This window comes from Microtus pennsylvanicus, chromosome 13, assembly GCF_037038515.1.
Source record: "Microtus pennsylvanicus isolate mMicPen1 chromosome 13, mMicPen1.hap1, whole genome shotgun sequence".
NCBI classification, from domain to species: Eukaryota; Metazoa; Chordata; class Mammalia; order Rodentia; family Cricetidae; genus Microtus; species Microtus pennsylvanicus.
In genome coordinates this window covers 24080569-24097177 of record NC_134591.1, presented here as the reverse complement: position 1 = coordinate 24097177, position 16609 = coordinate 24080569, and the positions used below count along the sequence as shown (strand labels likewise).

General features: G+C 39.5%; 1 protein-coding gene across 5 annotated transcripts in view; it reads right to left on the bottom strand.

Moving 5' to 3' along the window:
• Adamtsl1 (ADAMTS like 1) overlaps positions 1–16609 on the bottom strand; it is a 376592-nt gene that overhangs the window by 211728 nt on the left and 148255 nt on the right. For all 5 annotated transcript variants that reach the window (XM_075945016.1, XM_075945018.1, XM_075945014.1 and 2 more), the window contains 2 exons: positions 14229–14303; positions 11089–11246 (listed from right to left, as the gene is read on the bottom strand). In XM_075945016.1, the coding sequence (XP_075801131.1) occupies positions 11089–11246; positions 14229–14303 (233 nt within the window). The remainder of the gene's footprint in view (positions 1–11088; positions 11247–14228; positions 14304–16609) is intronic.

Sequence of the window (16609 nt, the reverse complement as noted above, 5' to 3'; positions counted from 1 at the left end):
TAGCTCTGTGCTCTGATCCTCAGGCAAGCTTTATTTGTTAGATCATTAGATCTATTTGTGATCAAAAGATCACAACAGAATCTCTATGAGTTCACGGTCAATTTGATCTACATATTGAGTTCCTAGGACAATCAGAGCTATGTAGAGAGACTCTATCTCCAAAACAAAACTAAACCAGAAATAGACAATTTATTTTAAGGAAATCATAAATGCCATACACTGCAGAAAATAACAGATATTATCTGTAGTTGAGAAGGAAAAAAATAAGAATTAAGATGTTTTTTTCCATTTAGGGACATACGTGGGTCTTCCTGTCAGTGTAATGATTCATGTATGTGAATGTGCTAAGTCACCAGTTGGAAGTTAGTTAAGTGCAAATTCTTGGGACCAAGCCCAGAGATTTAGGCAATTCTTATGTAGATATTCCAGAATACCAAATGTCAAGATACTGAGTTATAAAAGCAACTACTTTCAAATAAAACTGGTGCTTTTGGAAATTAAAACTTGTTTTTAAAAGAGGGAATATGAGACAGTTAATTTTTAATGGTTCCTAAAATTACAAGGTTGAGCAAACATACTTAAACTACAGGAGAAGAAAAAGTACCTAACACGAACAATGAATTTCATGAGGATCGACTGATGTGATGATCAATATTTACACTGCCGGGCCAGGCTTGGACTATTTGTTATATTAAGAAAGGTTCCAGGAATAAAGGCAGAATTACTTCTTACTCCAGCTATATAGTGTAATGTATATTGTAATAATGAATAGAAAAGCATCAGCGTCCTGTTGAATCACAGCCTAAGCTGTTAAGTATTCTTAAGTCTCTCTAATGTCCCAGGCTGTCCCCCCCGCTGCCATTTTTAGGGTAAACTGATGGAACTGGCTTTCAGACTGTTTTAAAGTTGATCCTACCTCCCTATTGCTCATCTTGGTAAGTAGCATAAACACTGAGAATACAGGAAAAGTAGGAACAGTGGATAAGAAGGGGTAAGAAAATCTGTACGTGCCAAACTCCTGACTGACTTTAGAGTTGAGATAAGAGGGGACTGTTCCTTCAGAAAGTCTGGGAGAGGCCGAGAGGAGAGGGACAGAGAGGGCAGGAGCATACAGTCCATCTCCTCTGACATTGAGACTCTGATCAGTGGACCTTTAAGACCCTTTCCTATTGGAGTAAACACTGATAAACCCATGTTTTTTTTTTTTTTAAAAAAAAAAACAAAGTAGCTGAAGCCGTAGGGCCTTTCCCTACCTAGAGGAGTGCGTTGCCTGTATATCCGCACCAGTCCTCCGCAGTCTCATTTATCAGACACGGTACCCAATGGCTGGATTAGGGATCCAACATTCATCTCATTATTTGCTAAGCTTTTGTTTGATTGTTCGAACTCTGACATCCCCTCACTTCCTTCAGAGATGTGATTATCATCCAAAAGCTATTAAATGAGGCCTGTCACTTGAACCCAGTACCTCTGAGAAATTGGGAGAAAAAACTTTGAGAGCTCTTTTCTATCTTATTCTCCCCCCAATATGGTATAAAAAGTATATGATGTGTTTCTATCAACTCTAACCCACTGGAATCACACGGGCACTTGCTGCCCTGAAAGCTTCAAAACCGAGGTAGTTGACACTGTGGGTACAGATCAAAAGACCCACAGCAACAACCCATAAGGCTCTCTCTCAATCTCCGGCCCTTAGCTTCAGCCGTGGCAGGCTAGGGGACCCAGGACAATTGGCACCCAATCTGCCACCTGTTTTGTTAGAGTCTTTTTGAGAATCCTGGCAATGGAAACCTGGGCACACAATAGTGAGATCGTAACCAGTTAATGGTTAAAAAGAGGAGGCTTTGTCCTGGAATATCTACATGGTATCTAGTTGCCTTCAGGTCTATTAAAAGGACAAAAAAGATGGAGCAGGTCCCTTTACAGGCAACCTAGAAGCTACCGATAAGACCCTCCATAGCCTGGGAGGAGGGAGTGGTTGACAGGAATGGAGTGTCTTGGTGTCTGGAAGGACGGTTGGCAGAGGGAAGGAGAAGTAGTGGCTGCAGAAGGGTGTTGTCCGGAGTGAGTTCCATGAAGACGTTCAAGAATGAGGGTAGGGTCTGAGGCTGAGAATTTATATTTGAACAGCTCAAAACTGAAAAGGTGCCTTTTCAAATGGGTTAAATTAATCAGGAGAATGGAGATCACTTGCTTCACAACCTTGCTTGGTTTTGTCCATATGAGAAACATTTCTGCATAAGTCATGGTTTCTTTATTGTTTGTGTGTTTGTTTAACAATGACAGTGAAGGCCAGTACTTACCACATTCCTATCAGGGCTGAAATATTTTTTTTTATTTATATTAAATTTCATCTTGTGACTGTGTGACTTTCCTCATTTAAGTTACAATGAGAAGAAGAATGAAGCTCAGAGAGATTCATTGATTTGTTCAAGGCTGCACAGCTAAGGCAGAGAACAAAGTAGCATCTGAAGTTGGGTCTATGCGTCTCTAAAGCTGCTATCCTTTCCAGGGTACCACCCATCTCCACAGGGTTGCCATGGTGAAATGTGCATTCACCTTTTTCCATACTCGCATTCCTTTTATAATGTTTCTTTCAATTTTCATTTTAAAGTAGAGACAAGTGTCTAAAATAAAGATAAGGCCGACGTGATGTGTGTCTTAGGTGGTCCAGCGGTTGCTCATGGAGATGGGCCAGCCGAAGCTCTTTGTTCTGGTTTTCTTCACTCTGGATCTCTCAGGCCTTGTTATCATTAGCTCTGCAGTTTCCCAAACCCTGACTCCTCAGACATCACGTGCCGGTCCTCAAGAGTATTTGCAAAGCTTCAGTTTGACACCTTAGAATGTTGGTGCAGGGAGCCGAACACATCTGGCATATGTAATTTTGACCTCCTTATGCTAATAAGAATAAAGAATGTTCCGGACCAAGCTCTTCTTCCTCTAATTGTAACATTTTAGGCATTCTATAATTCAGCTTAAGGACTTCCCACACTGAAAACGAATGGGAAGGCTCATAGTTGACAGCACCTTAAAATGGAGTTGGACGGAGGCACAAGTGTGTGTGGGGAGAGGAAATGGTCAACCTCTGAGTCTTTGTCCAGCTCAAGGAAATAAGGAGACACCATAAGCACACAAAGACAGCATCCGTTCACTGTGGTCCCCAGATACCCTGAAAGCACCCATTCCCTCTCTCTTGAGAAAAGGGTGACCTGTTAGCTTCCCTATGTTATCCTGTTAAGTACCATCCCTACTCTGCCCAAATGATGCAGAGCCTCTGCCCCAGACAGACAGGTGGCACTGTTGGCAGGCAGGGATCCCCTCACCCACTACGCTGCAGTGAAGCTGCTACTCTGGATGCACAAAAGGAGCCTTGGGTGAGTGGCCACCCAGCGTGTGAGCTGACTGGGTGGCAGTGCTCTTGGGGCAGTCTGTCTCCCTTGTGATTTGGGACGGCATAGGGATTGTGGGAATAAGTCAGTCTACTTCCTAGAACAAGGAGAAAAGGGAATAAAACCCAGGTACCTGCTTCTTAACTGTCTTGGTCTTGTATCTGAAAGAGCTGTTTTTGGCAATTGGCAGAATACTACTTCCTCAAGTGTGTGAGAAAAAAAATGTTTTAAATGCTCTTGTTTGAGATTTCAATGACAGGTATCCCAATTTCCAGCACCAGGTGTCTGGGAATTAAGTGGGCATCATTGTTCCTTCATTGCCCCTCTCCATAGTCTGTCACCTCATGCTCCTCTTGATCATCACTCTCTCTCTGTCATCATCTCCGGTGTTTGACATAAAGTAGGTGACCAAACAGTAGCTGAATAAATTGATGTATAGGAGAACAAATGACACACAAACACAGATATATACACATATGCATATATGTATATATACACATAGGTACAGTATATATGCATACATACATATATATGTATATAGATAGATAGATAGATAGATAGATAGATAGATAGATAGATAGATAGATGAATCATGGTCCTGTTGAGTAAGCTATTGTTTGTGATAAACTCTTAGGATCACTCATATTTCCAATATATTTAACAATTATTTTAAAGACATTGCTTAGCTCTTCACCAAATGATATGTCTCATGAAATGAAACAGAGCATTAAAAAGCAATCTCTGCCTAAGACCACTCTCTACCCTTTTTCAAAGGCTACCTCTTGTGCTGGCAAGATGGCTAAGACCATTAAAACCCTTGTTGAACAAATCTGACTATCTGAGTTTGATCCATGGAACGCAAGCTGGAAGGACAAAACTGACTTTTGAAAGTTGCCTTTGAACCAGGCGGTGGTGGCACACACCTTTAATCCCAATACTCAGAAGGCAGAGGAAGGCGGATCTCTGTGAGTTAGAGGCCAGCCTGGTCTACAGAATGAGTTCCAGGACAGCCAGGGCTGTTACACAGAAACTCTACCTCAAAAAATGAAGAAAGAAAGAAAGTTGCCTTTGACCTCTATACATGTACTATGGCAATGTGAGCATGTACAAACACACATAATACAACAAATGAAAAAACTATTTCTATAGGCAGGGTAGTATGCAGAAAAGGCTTGTAAGAAGTGCTCGTCATTTAAGAATCATGTTGGGATTTTGATGGGCTGAATTTTTAGGTTGCTTTTGGTAAGATGATCTAATTTTATCCCCTTGTTCTCCTTTTGTTGTCTTATTGCTCTTGCTAGAACCTCAAGCACTATATTGACGAGACGGAGAGAATGAACAGTCTCATTTTGTTCCTGATTTTAGTGCAATTGCTTTGAGTTTCTCTTCATTTAATTTGAAGTACACTATTGGCTTGCTTTATATTGCTTTTTATTATGCTTAAGTATGCCCTTTGTATCATTGGTATCTCCAAGACTTTTATCATGAAGGCTTTTTCAGCATCTAATGAGATGGTCATGTAGTCTTTTTCTTTTAGTTTGTTTATGTGGTGTATTACATTGACTGATTTTATTTTATTTTATTTATTTATTTATTTTTACATTGACTGATTTTAGTATGTTGAACCATCCCTGCATCTCTGGGATGAAGCCTACTTAAACATGATGGATGATCTTTTTGATGTGTCTTTGGATTCAGTTTGTGAGTATTTAATTGAGCATTTTTGCATAATGTTAATTAAGAAAATTGATCTGTAATTCATTTCTTTGTTGAGTCTTTGTGTGGTTTGGGTATCAAAGTCACTGTGGCCTCATAAAAAGAACTTGGCAATTTTTTTCTGCTTTCTGTTTTGTGGAATAATTTGAGGAGTATTGGTATTAGCTCTTCCTCTGGTTGAATTAAATGCTGAAACCATCTGACCTTGGGCTTTTTTGGCTCAGAGACTTTTAATTAGAAGTTCTGAGTCTATTTAAATTGTCTGTCTTGATTTAATTTTGGTATGTGCTGTCTATCAAGAAATTTGTCCATTTCTTTTAGATTTTACAGTTTTGTGGAGTACAGGTTTTTGAAGTATGACCTAAACTCCCAGGAATCAATGAGGATGAACCCAGATAAGACTCCTAACTACAGTGGATACCCAGCTTGAACTGGCCGTCTTCTGTGACCAGGCAAGACTTTCAGTGGAGGGACTGGGGCACCAGCCAGCCACACAACCTTTGACCTATAGTCTCTATTGCCTATGGGATGCACTGGGATAAGGGTGGTGCAGCGATTGTGGGAGTGGCCAACCAACATCTGGTCTAGCCTGAGGCCCAGAGAGCCTTCATCTCATAAATGGTAGAAACAGACCCAGAGACCCACAAGCCAAACACTAGGCCAAAGTTAGGAAATCCTGCTGAGGATAAAAACACCTTTGAGGTACTTGATTATGTACATAATTATACTCAATGTTTTCTGGGGAAAAATAGGAAGGGATTGTGTCTGCCTAACACTAATGGATTCCAAGTGGGAATCACAAACTTCGTATTCTTCTGGTAGAGTATTACAACTGGCCATTGTTTTGTGATGCTGTCATTTCTCCTTTACTTTGTGAAGTGATGCATTTGTTAACTCACATATAGCTACATGCAACCCTTCCTAGTGTACATACACTTTAAATCACTGTATACATGAAAAGGCATATAATCAATGTTTGTTAATTTTCTGAAATTCATACCAAACTGTCACATTGGCAGCATCTGGGACAATACTAGTCTTCTTGCCGGCTTCCCTACTTCCAACAATCCACATTTTTGTAAACCCGTCCTCCGCAGGAAATGACTGTCCTCCATTGGCCAGTGCATGTGTTCAGCTCTGCCTAGGTCTAGCCTTTCCTCTCTGGCTGAGCGCTCCCTTGACATTCAGAGCTCAGGGCTCGCCGGGTTTCTTTTCATCTAATCTGGATCATTGCCTAAACTCTTCAAACAGACATCCACATCCCAACACAAGGTAAGTACTTTCAAAATTAGAGAAAAATCAGAGCTTCTGAAGAAGGGTGGACTCTTTCAGGGAGGGTGAGTACAATTTGCCAAGTCTGCAGCTTCAGGGCAGAAACCTACAGCACAGGAGGAAGAGTTTACAGCCCAACTGGTGACCCCCAGCGATTCACATATTGGCAGATGTCATGGACAGTCCACTCTCACATCTATTTATTTTATAGGCCACACCTGCCAAGCCGTTGCTGGGACACCAGTTGTAAACTGATCAGCCTGTGACCATCTTCGGAGAAAAACTTTCTGCTATTGTGTAGAGCGTGCGCTGTGATTTGTTGACTGGCAGTTAAAGCATTTCAAAAAGACAGGAAGGAAGTAATTTAATTCTATCTACTTTTCTACACATTATCTCACTTAATACCCCATGGGGGCACCACTGGGAGTGGTCCTATTCTCTTACCATTTTATGAAGGAGTAATAGGCTCAAACAGATAAAGCATTATACAAGAGGTCACACAGTCAGTAAGCAGGGGAACATAGTAAATTCTAGAATGCTTACCCATCATAGTGCATTAGCATTGCCAAATTTGCTTGTATAAGCAATGTTTGGAGTTTAAAGTTTTTGGAAGACATGTTCCTTTAGAGAGAAAGATGAGTAAATGTAACTAAGGAAGTAAAAGGTCTATTTCCTAAAAAATGTAAAATATTGTGATAAGAAATTGACTGAGACACAAATGAATGGAAAAAAATATATCATGCCTATATATTGGAGGAATAATGTTAAAATGTCTACAAGTCCACATCATTCAAAATGACCTATAAATTCAATGCAACTTTATCAAAATTCCAAAGCCATCTTTCACAGAAATAGAAGATGATTCAAAAATTCATATAGAACAGAAAACTTGAGTAGACAAAGCCATCTTGAATTCCAAACAACAAAGCTAGAAGCATCACACAACCTGATCTCAAAGTCTGCTACAGTGGTACAGTGATCAAAACAGCATTGCACTGGTATGAAAACAGAAAGAGAAACCAGTGGAACAGAATAGAAAGCCCACAAATTAACCCAGGCATGTATGGTCAATATCCCTAATCATACAGAAATCATACAAAAATCAGCTCATACTCTTTCCTACACAAAAATCAATGTAGATCCTAAAACTATAAACATGCTAGAAGAAACTGGTAATAGCCTGATGATATTTGTTGGTCTTAAGAATGACTTTGGGGGCTGTATAACCTCAAAAGAAAGGGTAACAAAAGCAAAATAAAAAAAGCCAAAAATGAAAGATGATATTATATTAGACTAAAAGTATTGTACACAGCAAAGGAAACAATGAACAGGAGAAAATCTGCATAAGTAAGTAGTTAACATAAAACTATAAGTAAGTCGTTAATATCCAAAATACATCAGAAACACAACCGAACAGCAAAAAAATATAAATGACTTGGTTAAATGGGCAAAGGATCTAAAAGGCACTTCTTCACAGAGGACTCGGAAAGGGCCACCAGGCTTTAGACACCCAGCAGCACCAATCATGACGGTCACTTGTCATCTCATACTGGGATGACTGCTAAGGAACTGAGAAAGCCAACCTGGCAAAAAGGCAGAGAGAAGGGAGGCTGACTGCTGAGTGTGGAAGTGTGAACTGGTTCAACCAACCAGTAAAGAATTCCTCAGAAGGTTGTAAAAATAGAAGTGCCACGATGCGCTGTATGATGTGACAATCTCCATCTGGGTATGTAAGCAAAGGACATGAGGTGGGGACCTGGAAGAGATGTCTGCTGTCTCGTGTCCGTTATTCACAGCAGACAAAAATGGAGCCAACCTGTGTAAGCTAAGGTGAACTTTAACAGCTAAATTTGACAAATTATAAAATGATAATCTCTACTTTTAGGTTCTTTATTAAAGAAACACAGACATTTATTTCATTATGAATCACTTGTGAAAGCATGATTTTCTTTACATTTTTTATATTTCTTAAATTACCTGGCTTATTTTCAAATTTGTATGAATACATTAAATATTTTACATAATCTAATTTAGAATTACTTTACATTCATTTAATTCCAGATGTTTTCCAATAAAAACTTAGGGGAAAAATAGACTCTTAGAAAGAACACAGAAAATGGAAAAAACTTTTGGCCTGGAGGAAAAGAAATGTGATTTCTTGTCCAAGGTTACCATGGGCATAACCTCTGGTGAGTCCATCCTGAAGCCGAGATCCATGGTGGACAAAATGGGTGTGTCACCACCTGCTATTGTTAAAGCATTGCTGTATGAGAGGTGGAAATTCTTTATTATCGTAGCTTTTACTCATGGTTCGTGATTTGCTCTTATTGACATAGGAAGATGAATACAAAGCAGCCCCTCCAAAATACATCAGAAGAGTATAAGTCAGGAGACATAAACAAATTTGATGAAGAAAGAAAAGTTATAGAACAAATAAGTATTTTTGAAGACGATGCCAGAGAAAAAGAGAAGAATTTTCCGGACAATAATATTTCTCCAAGACCCTGAGATCTGATGGTGTGGGGTACTTGCCAGTCTCTTAGCCTGAGCAGGGAGCCAAGTTAAAAGTGAGGGTGGGAAGACACCAAGAATCCTGGTTGCCAAAATAATAGGTGCTGTGTTGTGAATTTGCATTTTAACCTCTAAGGAGAAGGGTTATGAAGGATTCTGAAAAGGAGACAAATGGTCCTAGAAAACAGATTCTGAAGCCAAATAGATAACGGATCTGAGCTGGAAAAAAATTCTGCACCCACAGCATTAGCTTAGTCAAGGGAATGCCAAGGCCGTCAGGATGGAGAAGGACCAGTCTGGAGAAACAGTATGGAAACAAGATCAAGTTTATCCTGTAAAGGAAAGAAACCAAGTGACTCAAAGGATGCTGATTTGCTTGGATAGGCAATACAATTCCTATCTAGACAGAAATCTTTAATAAATAAATAAATTAAAAAAAAGAAAAAATAAATGAGCAAATGTGATACAGCTAAAAAAAATAAAATTTGCAGGTAAAACATTAAAAAAAAACAGAATCTTATGTGTATATAGACTCTAGATTTAAATAGATACATATATACATAGTCACACATGTGTTATGTCATGTAAGCACAAGCAGGATGATATGGGTGGAGGAAGCGAACTATCAAAAATGAAGGGGGAACTTGGAGAAGAACTGTGGTCATAAAGTATGAGCAAGCCATTGTCACGTGTAGAAAGGAAACTCGTTGTTTTGAATGGTAACTAAACGTAATTAACAAAAGCATTTAAAAAGATAGAGATGATTAACAAAAGACTATGACACTGTGGGGTTCTGAGCCTACTTGAGTTCACTCTTGAATATACTGGCCTCACTGTGCTTGTAGCGTATCCAAGGGGTGATGGACATACAATAACCAGTTGAATGGGAAGTGTTAGATGATGCTACAAACTATTCAAAGATGGTATTACTGGTACTCTTTCTATCTTTTCAGCATGCATAACTGTTGTACAGCCACCAGGGAAGTGCCTATTCTACAAATGGTCTATTCAACTGTACTTTATGGGTTTTGGAGAATTAATATATAACTTAGTTTTTACTAGATGAACTACTGTAGGTTATCTCTAATAGTGTGTAGCTTCTCGTTCATATTCATGTGGCCAGCATCTGGCCTGGATTAAAGAGAGCTACCACACAGATGCAGAGAGAGGACAGTGTTCTGGAACCCTTCTTCCACACAACCTTACTGCCTATCACATTTTCCTCTACGCATTCTTACTTCCAGCTGCCATGGGGTCACCAAATCCTTGTTTAAATCAAATGTCCTCTGGCTCCAGGTCTCATGATGAAAAAATTTATGGAGTCTTGGACACATTACAAGTTTTGCAGCTTTACAGCTGAAACCCTTCAGGTCCTCCTGACCTACTAAAGAAAAAAAATGTTTTATTTTATTGTGATTCCCAAGTGTTCTCCCAGTGTGTGCATTTTTCCAATAGAATGTCCTGTTGCTTCCAGCAATGTGTTTCCTATTACCTTGAAGAGCAGGACAGCTCTGATAGAACGAGGCCAGTCAATCTTCTTGCCAGCACAAGGGGAAACAGAATTTGCCATTGGAAGCATGAGTAGTTGGTTAGATCTACAGGTTATCAGTTTGCATTTCACTCTTACTGGGGATATATTATATTAGTCAACACGTGTACCCTAATTATTTAGAAATGATTTATATTCCCCAACTAATGATAGATATATTGGCTATGTATATGAAGCCAGTTAATTATTAATATAGTTTAAGATATTCCTTGAAAACATCCAATGTTCTTATGAAGCTCAAGACGTAGCTAACAAAACTCTTGAGTTGGACATTTCCTAGGTAACAAATGGTATCACATATATTATATATTATATATGTATATATATGCACACATACATACTACATACACAAAAATAAAATCACCTATATCTATCTATCTATCTATCTATCTATCTATCTATCTATCTATCTATCTATCTATCTATCTATCTAGTATGTATGTAGCATCTATCTATCATCCATCCATCTATCTATCTATCTATCTATCTATCTATCTATCTATCTATCTATCTATCTATCTATCTATCTATCTAGTATGTATGTAGCATTAATCAATCAATCAATCTATCTATCATCTATAATCTCTTTCAGAGATTATAAGTGCCATGTGTTTGGGTGTGGCTTGTTATTAAAATAACAAACAGGCTTACCTTGATGATGAAATCTGCTGTCAGGGGCCCAGCCATCCTTAGTATCTCTTTGTCTGGAAGTTTCTGGAAGTCCACTGTAGAATTGTCCACAAGGAAAGTGCCTGTAGAGCTCAGCCTGTTCTCACCTTTAGTCCCCTGGAGTGTCTTGGTTTCCAGGTCTATATAATCAAATGCAAGAAGAGGACAGGCGGGCATGCCTGGGCTACCATAGAACACATGCAAGCACATTTTGTGGAGTTAAAACTTATACTACTTAAGAGAGGAGCATTATTCTTTCGATAGCCAACACTATTGAAATTGTAATATAAATAAGATATTTAAGCATGGCTATGTCATATAGAAGATTATGTTGCAAATGAGATTATTTTAAAACTCACTATCCAAGAATCCATGGCTCCCTGTCAAAATACCCTTTGACTTTCCAATACCTCATCTGAGCATCCCACTTTATTGTAACCCAATTCCTTTGGCTAACCCATGTCTCATACATATCTAACTGATGTCTGTCCTGACTGCCTTCAACCCAGCAATATCTGCCCCCAGTGTTCTTTTTGCTCATGGACGTAGGTTCAGGTGCATGCATGCTTTGCCTAGGCTTCCTGATCATGCACTACCCTGCATCCCTTTCTACTTTCTGTTGCTTACTGCAAATGTGTTGTTGCTCAACCGAACCAGACAATAGTGGTTTAAGGACAGGTGCTATCAATTGAGTCCTCTCTCTTTTGACAGCCACTTTTGATAATTGGTTTTATTCATGTCTGCGATATTTTATAAATGCTTAAGCAGAAAGAAATGGATCCTAGAGCATTCATGTCTTATACTGTTCAATGACACAGTCTATAAAGCATCTTTTATTGTCGGAAATTAGAACATGCTGAAGATGATAGCAGTTGTGATTGTATATATACATATTTAATTGCAAATGGAATTGTGATTATTGATTGTAATATCTTTTGAAATTAAAATACAATTGTATAATTTCTCCCCTTTCCTTTCTCCCCTCCAGACTTTCCTAGGTTCCACCCCTTACCCTTGAGTTCACAGTCTCTACAGTCTCTATTTCTTTAATTGTTATTACATGTATCTATCCACATCTTTACAACCTGCACAGTCTGTATAATGTTCCATGGTGTGTGTGTGTGTGTGTGTGTGTGTGTGTGTGTGTGTGAGAGAGAGAGAGAGAGACAGAGAGAGAGAGAGAGACAGAGAGACAGAGAGACAGAGAGACAGAGAGAGAGAGAGAATGAATTCAGGACTGACCACATGGTACTGCCCACCTATCTAGTGAGGCAGCATGCTCACTGGATAAAAGCAGATCTCATATTGCATTTCATCATTCATGAGTATCATTTGTAGCTTACCTAGTCATTGTTTAGGACAGTTCAAGAAAATAGAGCCAATTCTTTGGCTTTCGTGCATCTTTGTGTATGCATTGTGTGTGTGTGTGTGTGTGTGTGTGTGTATGGGGTGTGTGTAGAGGACAGTGTTGATGTTGGGTGTCTTCCTCGATCACTTTGCATCTTAATTTCTTGAGACAGGGTCTCTCATTGGACCTGGGGCTCATTTATTGGGTGATATTGGCAGGCTTATAAGCTCTGGGGAGCCAGCACATCTGTGCCTCCAGTGCTACGATTGTAGACACATACTGCTTTATTATCTGGCTTCTTACATGGGTGTTGGGGGATCTGAACTCAGACCCTCATGCTTGCACAGCAAGCACCTTACAAACTGAGCCATCTTCCTTGACCCCTAATTCTTCAGCTCCTCGGCAATCATAAAAATGGGAAATACAGGAGACTATCATATTTATAAGTATATTTCTTCGGCAACATCAAGTCATTTTCCCGTGTGGCGATGATCTCAGCCTGGCTATTTTATTTCAGCCTCCCGTCACTGCTCACAAAAATCCCATTTTGGAGTGTGGTTGTTATAAGAGCAGCTAGCTGTGTCCTCTCCTCAAAGGGATAAACAAATCATTTGAATGGTAAAAAGTGCATACATATATTATCTTTTGACAAGTGAACCCTGGACTTTATGGGGCTGCTCAGGATTAGAAAAGAACTTGGGTCCATATAAGGATGACTTATCTCTCTTTTCTTGTTTTGCCTAAATGGTACCTCGCTTACTCTTGACTTTACACAGTCTTTCAAACTTCACCTCTTTGATTAAATGTGTTTGTTTTTCAGAATAATTAGTAGGATATGTTAACTTTTATAGACACTGGTCTATCTTCCTCTTGTTTATCTGATTATAATGATCTTTGTAGTCTAATTGCCAGAAAATAATCCCTGCTACTTAAACTGGCTTCGTGGGCATTGTGTGGAAGAGGAGGAGGAAATTCAGAGACAGGCTGAGTGGAGGGGACCAGCGGTGCTCAGAGGAACAACTGAACGTAGTGAGAGCGAACTTCAGAGGAAATATTATCAACCCCCTTTGTCTTTATAATGGACCATAATGTTCTTGTTGGAATCTATAGATCTCTATCTAAATGTCACTAAACCATAAGGAATAAGATGTGACTGGCTATCAGAACCTTGGCACAACTGACAATCAGTTCTTATAAACAAACCCTACCTGGACCCAGCGACCATTTAACAGCCTTATTACCTGTTAACCCCAAATCCTACCATTTATCTTCATGATATGAAGGTTTTAAATTAATACACAGAATTAATTTTTCTTCAAAGGCTTGTTTTAAATGTAGGTTGTTTGTTACTTCCACATATTTGTGGATTGATGAAGTAAAGATTTAAAATATGGAAGGAAAAGGAAAAGAATGGGGAAGAAATTAATTTTAGAAGGAGGGAAAGGAAAAGAGAGGTGAGTAAAGGGAAAAGGGAAGAGTGACTATAGAGGAAGTAGACAGAGACACAAGGCTTGGTGACCCATTCATTGCACAGCCCACGGACACCCACTGGTGCCATCTATTTTATAGTGTTCAGGATGACTGTGCTTAGAGGCAATTGGTGGCTCATCAGGCCACCAATTATAGACAGAAGCCATTCACGCCGTCCTACCACACTGCAGCGTGGCAGAGATTGGTTCTCTTGAACTTTTGTCCCTTCTGGTAACAAAAATTAATAATAGAAACTAAAACATCCAGCCCCCCCCCCCGCAAGGGAAACAGAGGCTCTACTTACACAAATGATCTGGCCCCTTTAAGACGAGGCGGATGTGTCTGCTTCCATAAGGAATGGCAACCACGGTGTCATCCGCTAGAGAGAAATAGCGAAACTTTAAAAGCACAGAATCTGACACAAAATCACTGGGTGTCTCCCTTAAAAAGGCAGGGACAGTAGATTTAAGACCTTTTCCTTTTAGTTTTTGAAATGTGAAGCCAATGCTTTAGAATCCAAAAGTCTGCTTTCTCCAAAATAAAACATGCAGAGAAAAATGTATAGCTCAATAAAATAAAATAAAATAAAATAAAATAAAATAAAATAAAATGCCAAAGAGGCCAGTTGCTGCTTAGCTTAGGAGAATTGGGCCTCTTAAAGTAAATATGCTTTATTTAAAAAAAAAAAGATTTGTTGTATTTTTAAGTGCGTGTGTGTGAGTCTGTCTCCAGGTGGGGATATGTGCACAAGTGAGGGCGTTGCCCATGAAGACCAGAAGAGGATGGAAGAGGATGGCAGATCCCCAGAGCTATTGCGAGTCACATGACTTGGCTACTGAAAATGAATCCTGAGTGTTCTGCAAAAACAGTATGCTCTTGACCTACTAAGTCATCTTCTCAGCACCCCCCAATTTTGATTTCAAAATGAATTTGGAAGGGACTCCTTTTAATTTTATAATGCTATCAAATTTTCCTGAATTACAACATTTGCACTGGATTAAAAATAAAAATAAGTCCTAGTTCAAAGAACGATGTACGTTATCAGAATTTGCATCTCTCTCTGTTAAAGCATCTTGGCTAAGTGGGGCAGACTAGGAAGGGAAAATACATTTGTGTGCTCTGAACCCTCAAAACCCTTCCTTCCCCTTCGTGACTATAAACTACTTTCATTCTTAATGAACTAGTGTGAAAGCCTGGTCAATGTTGATCTAATATATCTCCACATTTACCATCTCTGTTTCAAAATACCTTTAAAAATCTGGCTGAATCAAAGGTTATTCTACCATGGGGTATCCTACTGATACACACATTCACGCGATGCATAGATTCAAAAAACGAGAGACTGGAGAGATAGCTCAGTGGTTTAGAGCTCTTGCTGCTCTTGCAGAGAACCTGAGTTCAGTTGCCAGCACCCACATCATGTGGCCCACAAGCATGTGTAATTCTGGCTCCAGGGAATCGGACACCTTTGGCCTCCTCCGGTACCTTCATTCACATATACAAACTCATGTCCATACACACACACCTACACATAATTCAAAATAAAAATAAGCCCTCAAAAAGGAATTAGAGGTAGATGACCCCCACCCTGTCAACACTACAGACACAGCCACTGGAAACGCCATCTCTGACATTTGCCACAGGCTCATTTTCACAACAAAGACTGCTTCACCCATGACAGGCGACATGAACAAAGAGGATTTCATGATGAAGGAATAGAATCTCCAGAAGCATGGTGACAAAAGCAAGGCCAAGTGGAGAGAAAAGCACTTGAGAGACAAAAAAAGGCAAGTTCTTTAAAATGAGCCATTATATCCAGAAATCGGGTGTGACTGTTTATTGCTGCTTATGTTTCTAACATCAGATATCATCATAATACTGGGATAAATAGGTTTAAACAAAACATTCTCAGTGGATGCAGATAGTGAGCCTCAGAAGTTACCTAATGAGTCTCACTCAGCTCCTATGCCTCTAAGAGAAGGTAACATGTACTATTGCCATACACAGACATGAAGAGCAAATACACATATAAATATGTTGCCTGGAACACAGTAAGTATTCAATCCTTTATTTTCCTCATTTCTGTTCAAGATTCCTTAAGAAATGGGGCAGAGAGGCTGGGAGATGATGGCTCAGTGATTAAGAGTACTGATTGCTCTTCCACAGGCCCCGGGTTCAATTCCCAACACCCACATGGCAGCTCACAACTGTCTCTAACTTCAGTTTTAATAGCTTCTTCTGTTTTCCACAGGCACCAGGTCTGCATGGCACTGAAAGACTTTTATTTTATGTGCCATCAAACACTGCAGGTTCCCTAGGACACAACCTGCTGACCGAGGTCATGAGTCTTCATTCCTGCCCTGAAGAGGTTACATTTATCAAGGCTGTTGAATGCTCTGCCTACATTATACATTTCTTGTTGTTTTGAAGGCCATGTGTTGTTGAATCAAAGGCTGTGTTTCTGAGAGTGAGTACTTTGGGGGCACAGAAAGCAAACTGAATAAGGGAAAAACAGAGGAAGAACACAGGGACATTAAGGCTGGGCCTGCTTCGGAACCTTAAGTTTCAAAAAGACGTGCATTTGGAAGTTTGCAAAAGAAATTCAAAAGAAGTTGCAACAATGGGATTTCTGGAGATAGCAAGTCTTTGTTTATCCACAGGTCAAGTAAAGTCCACGTGAAAGGG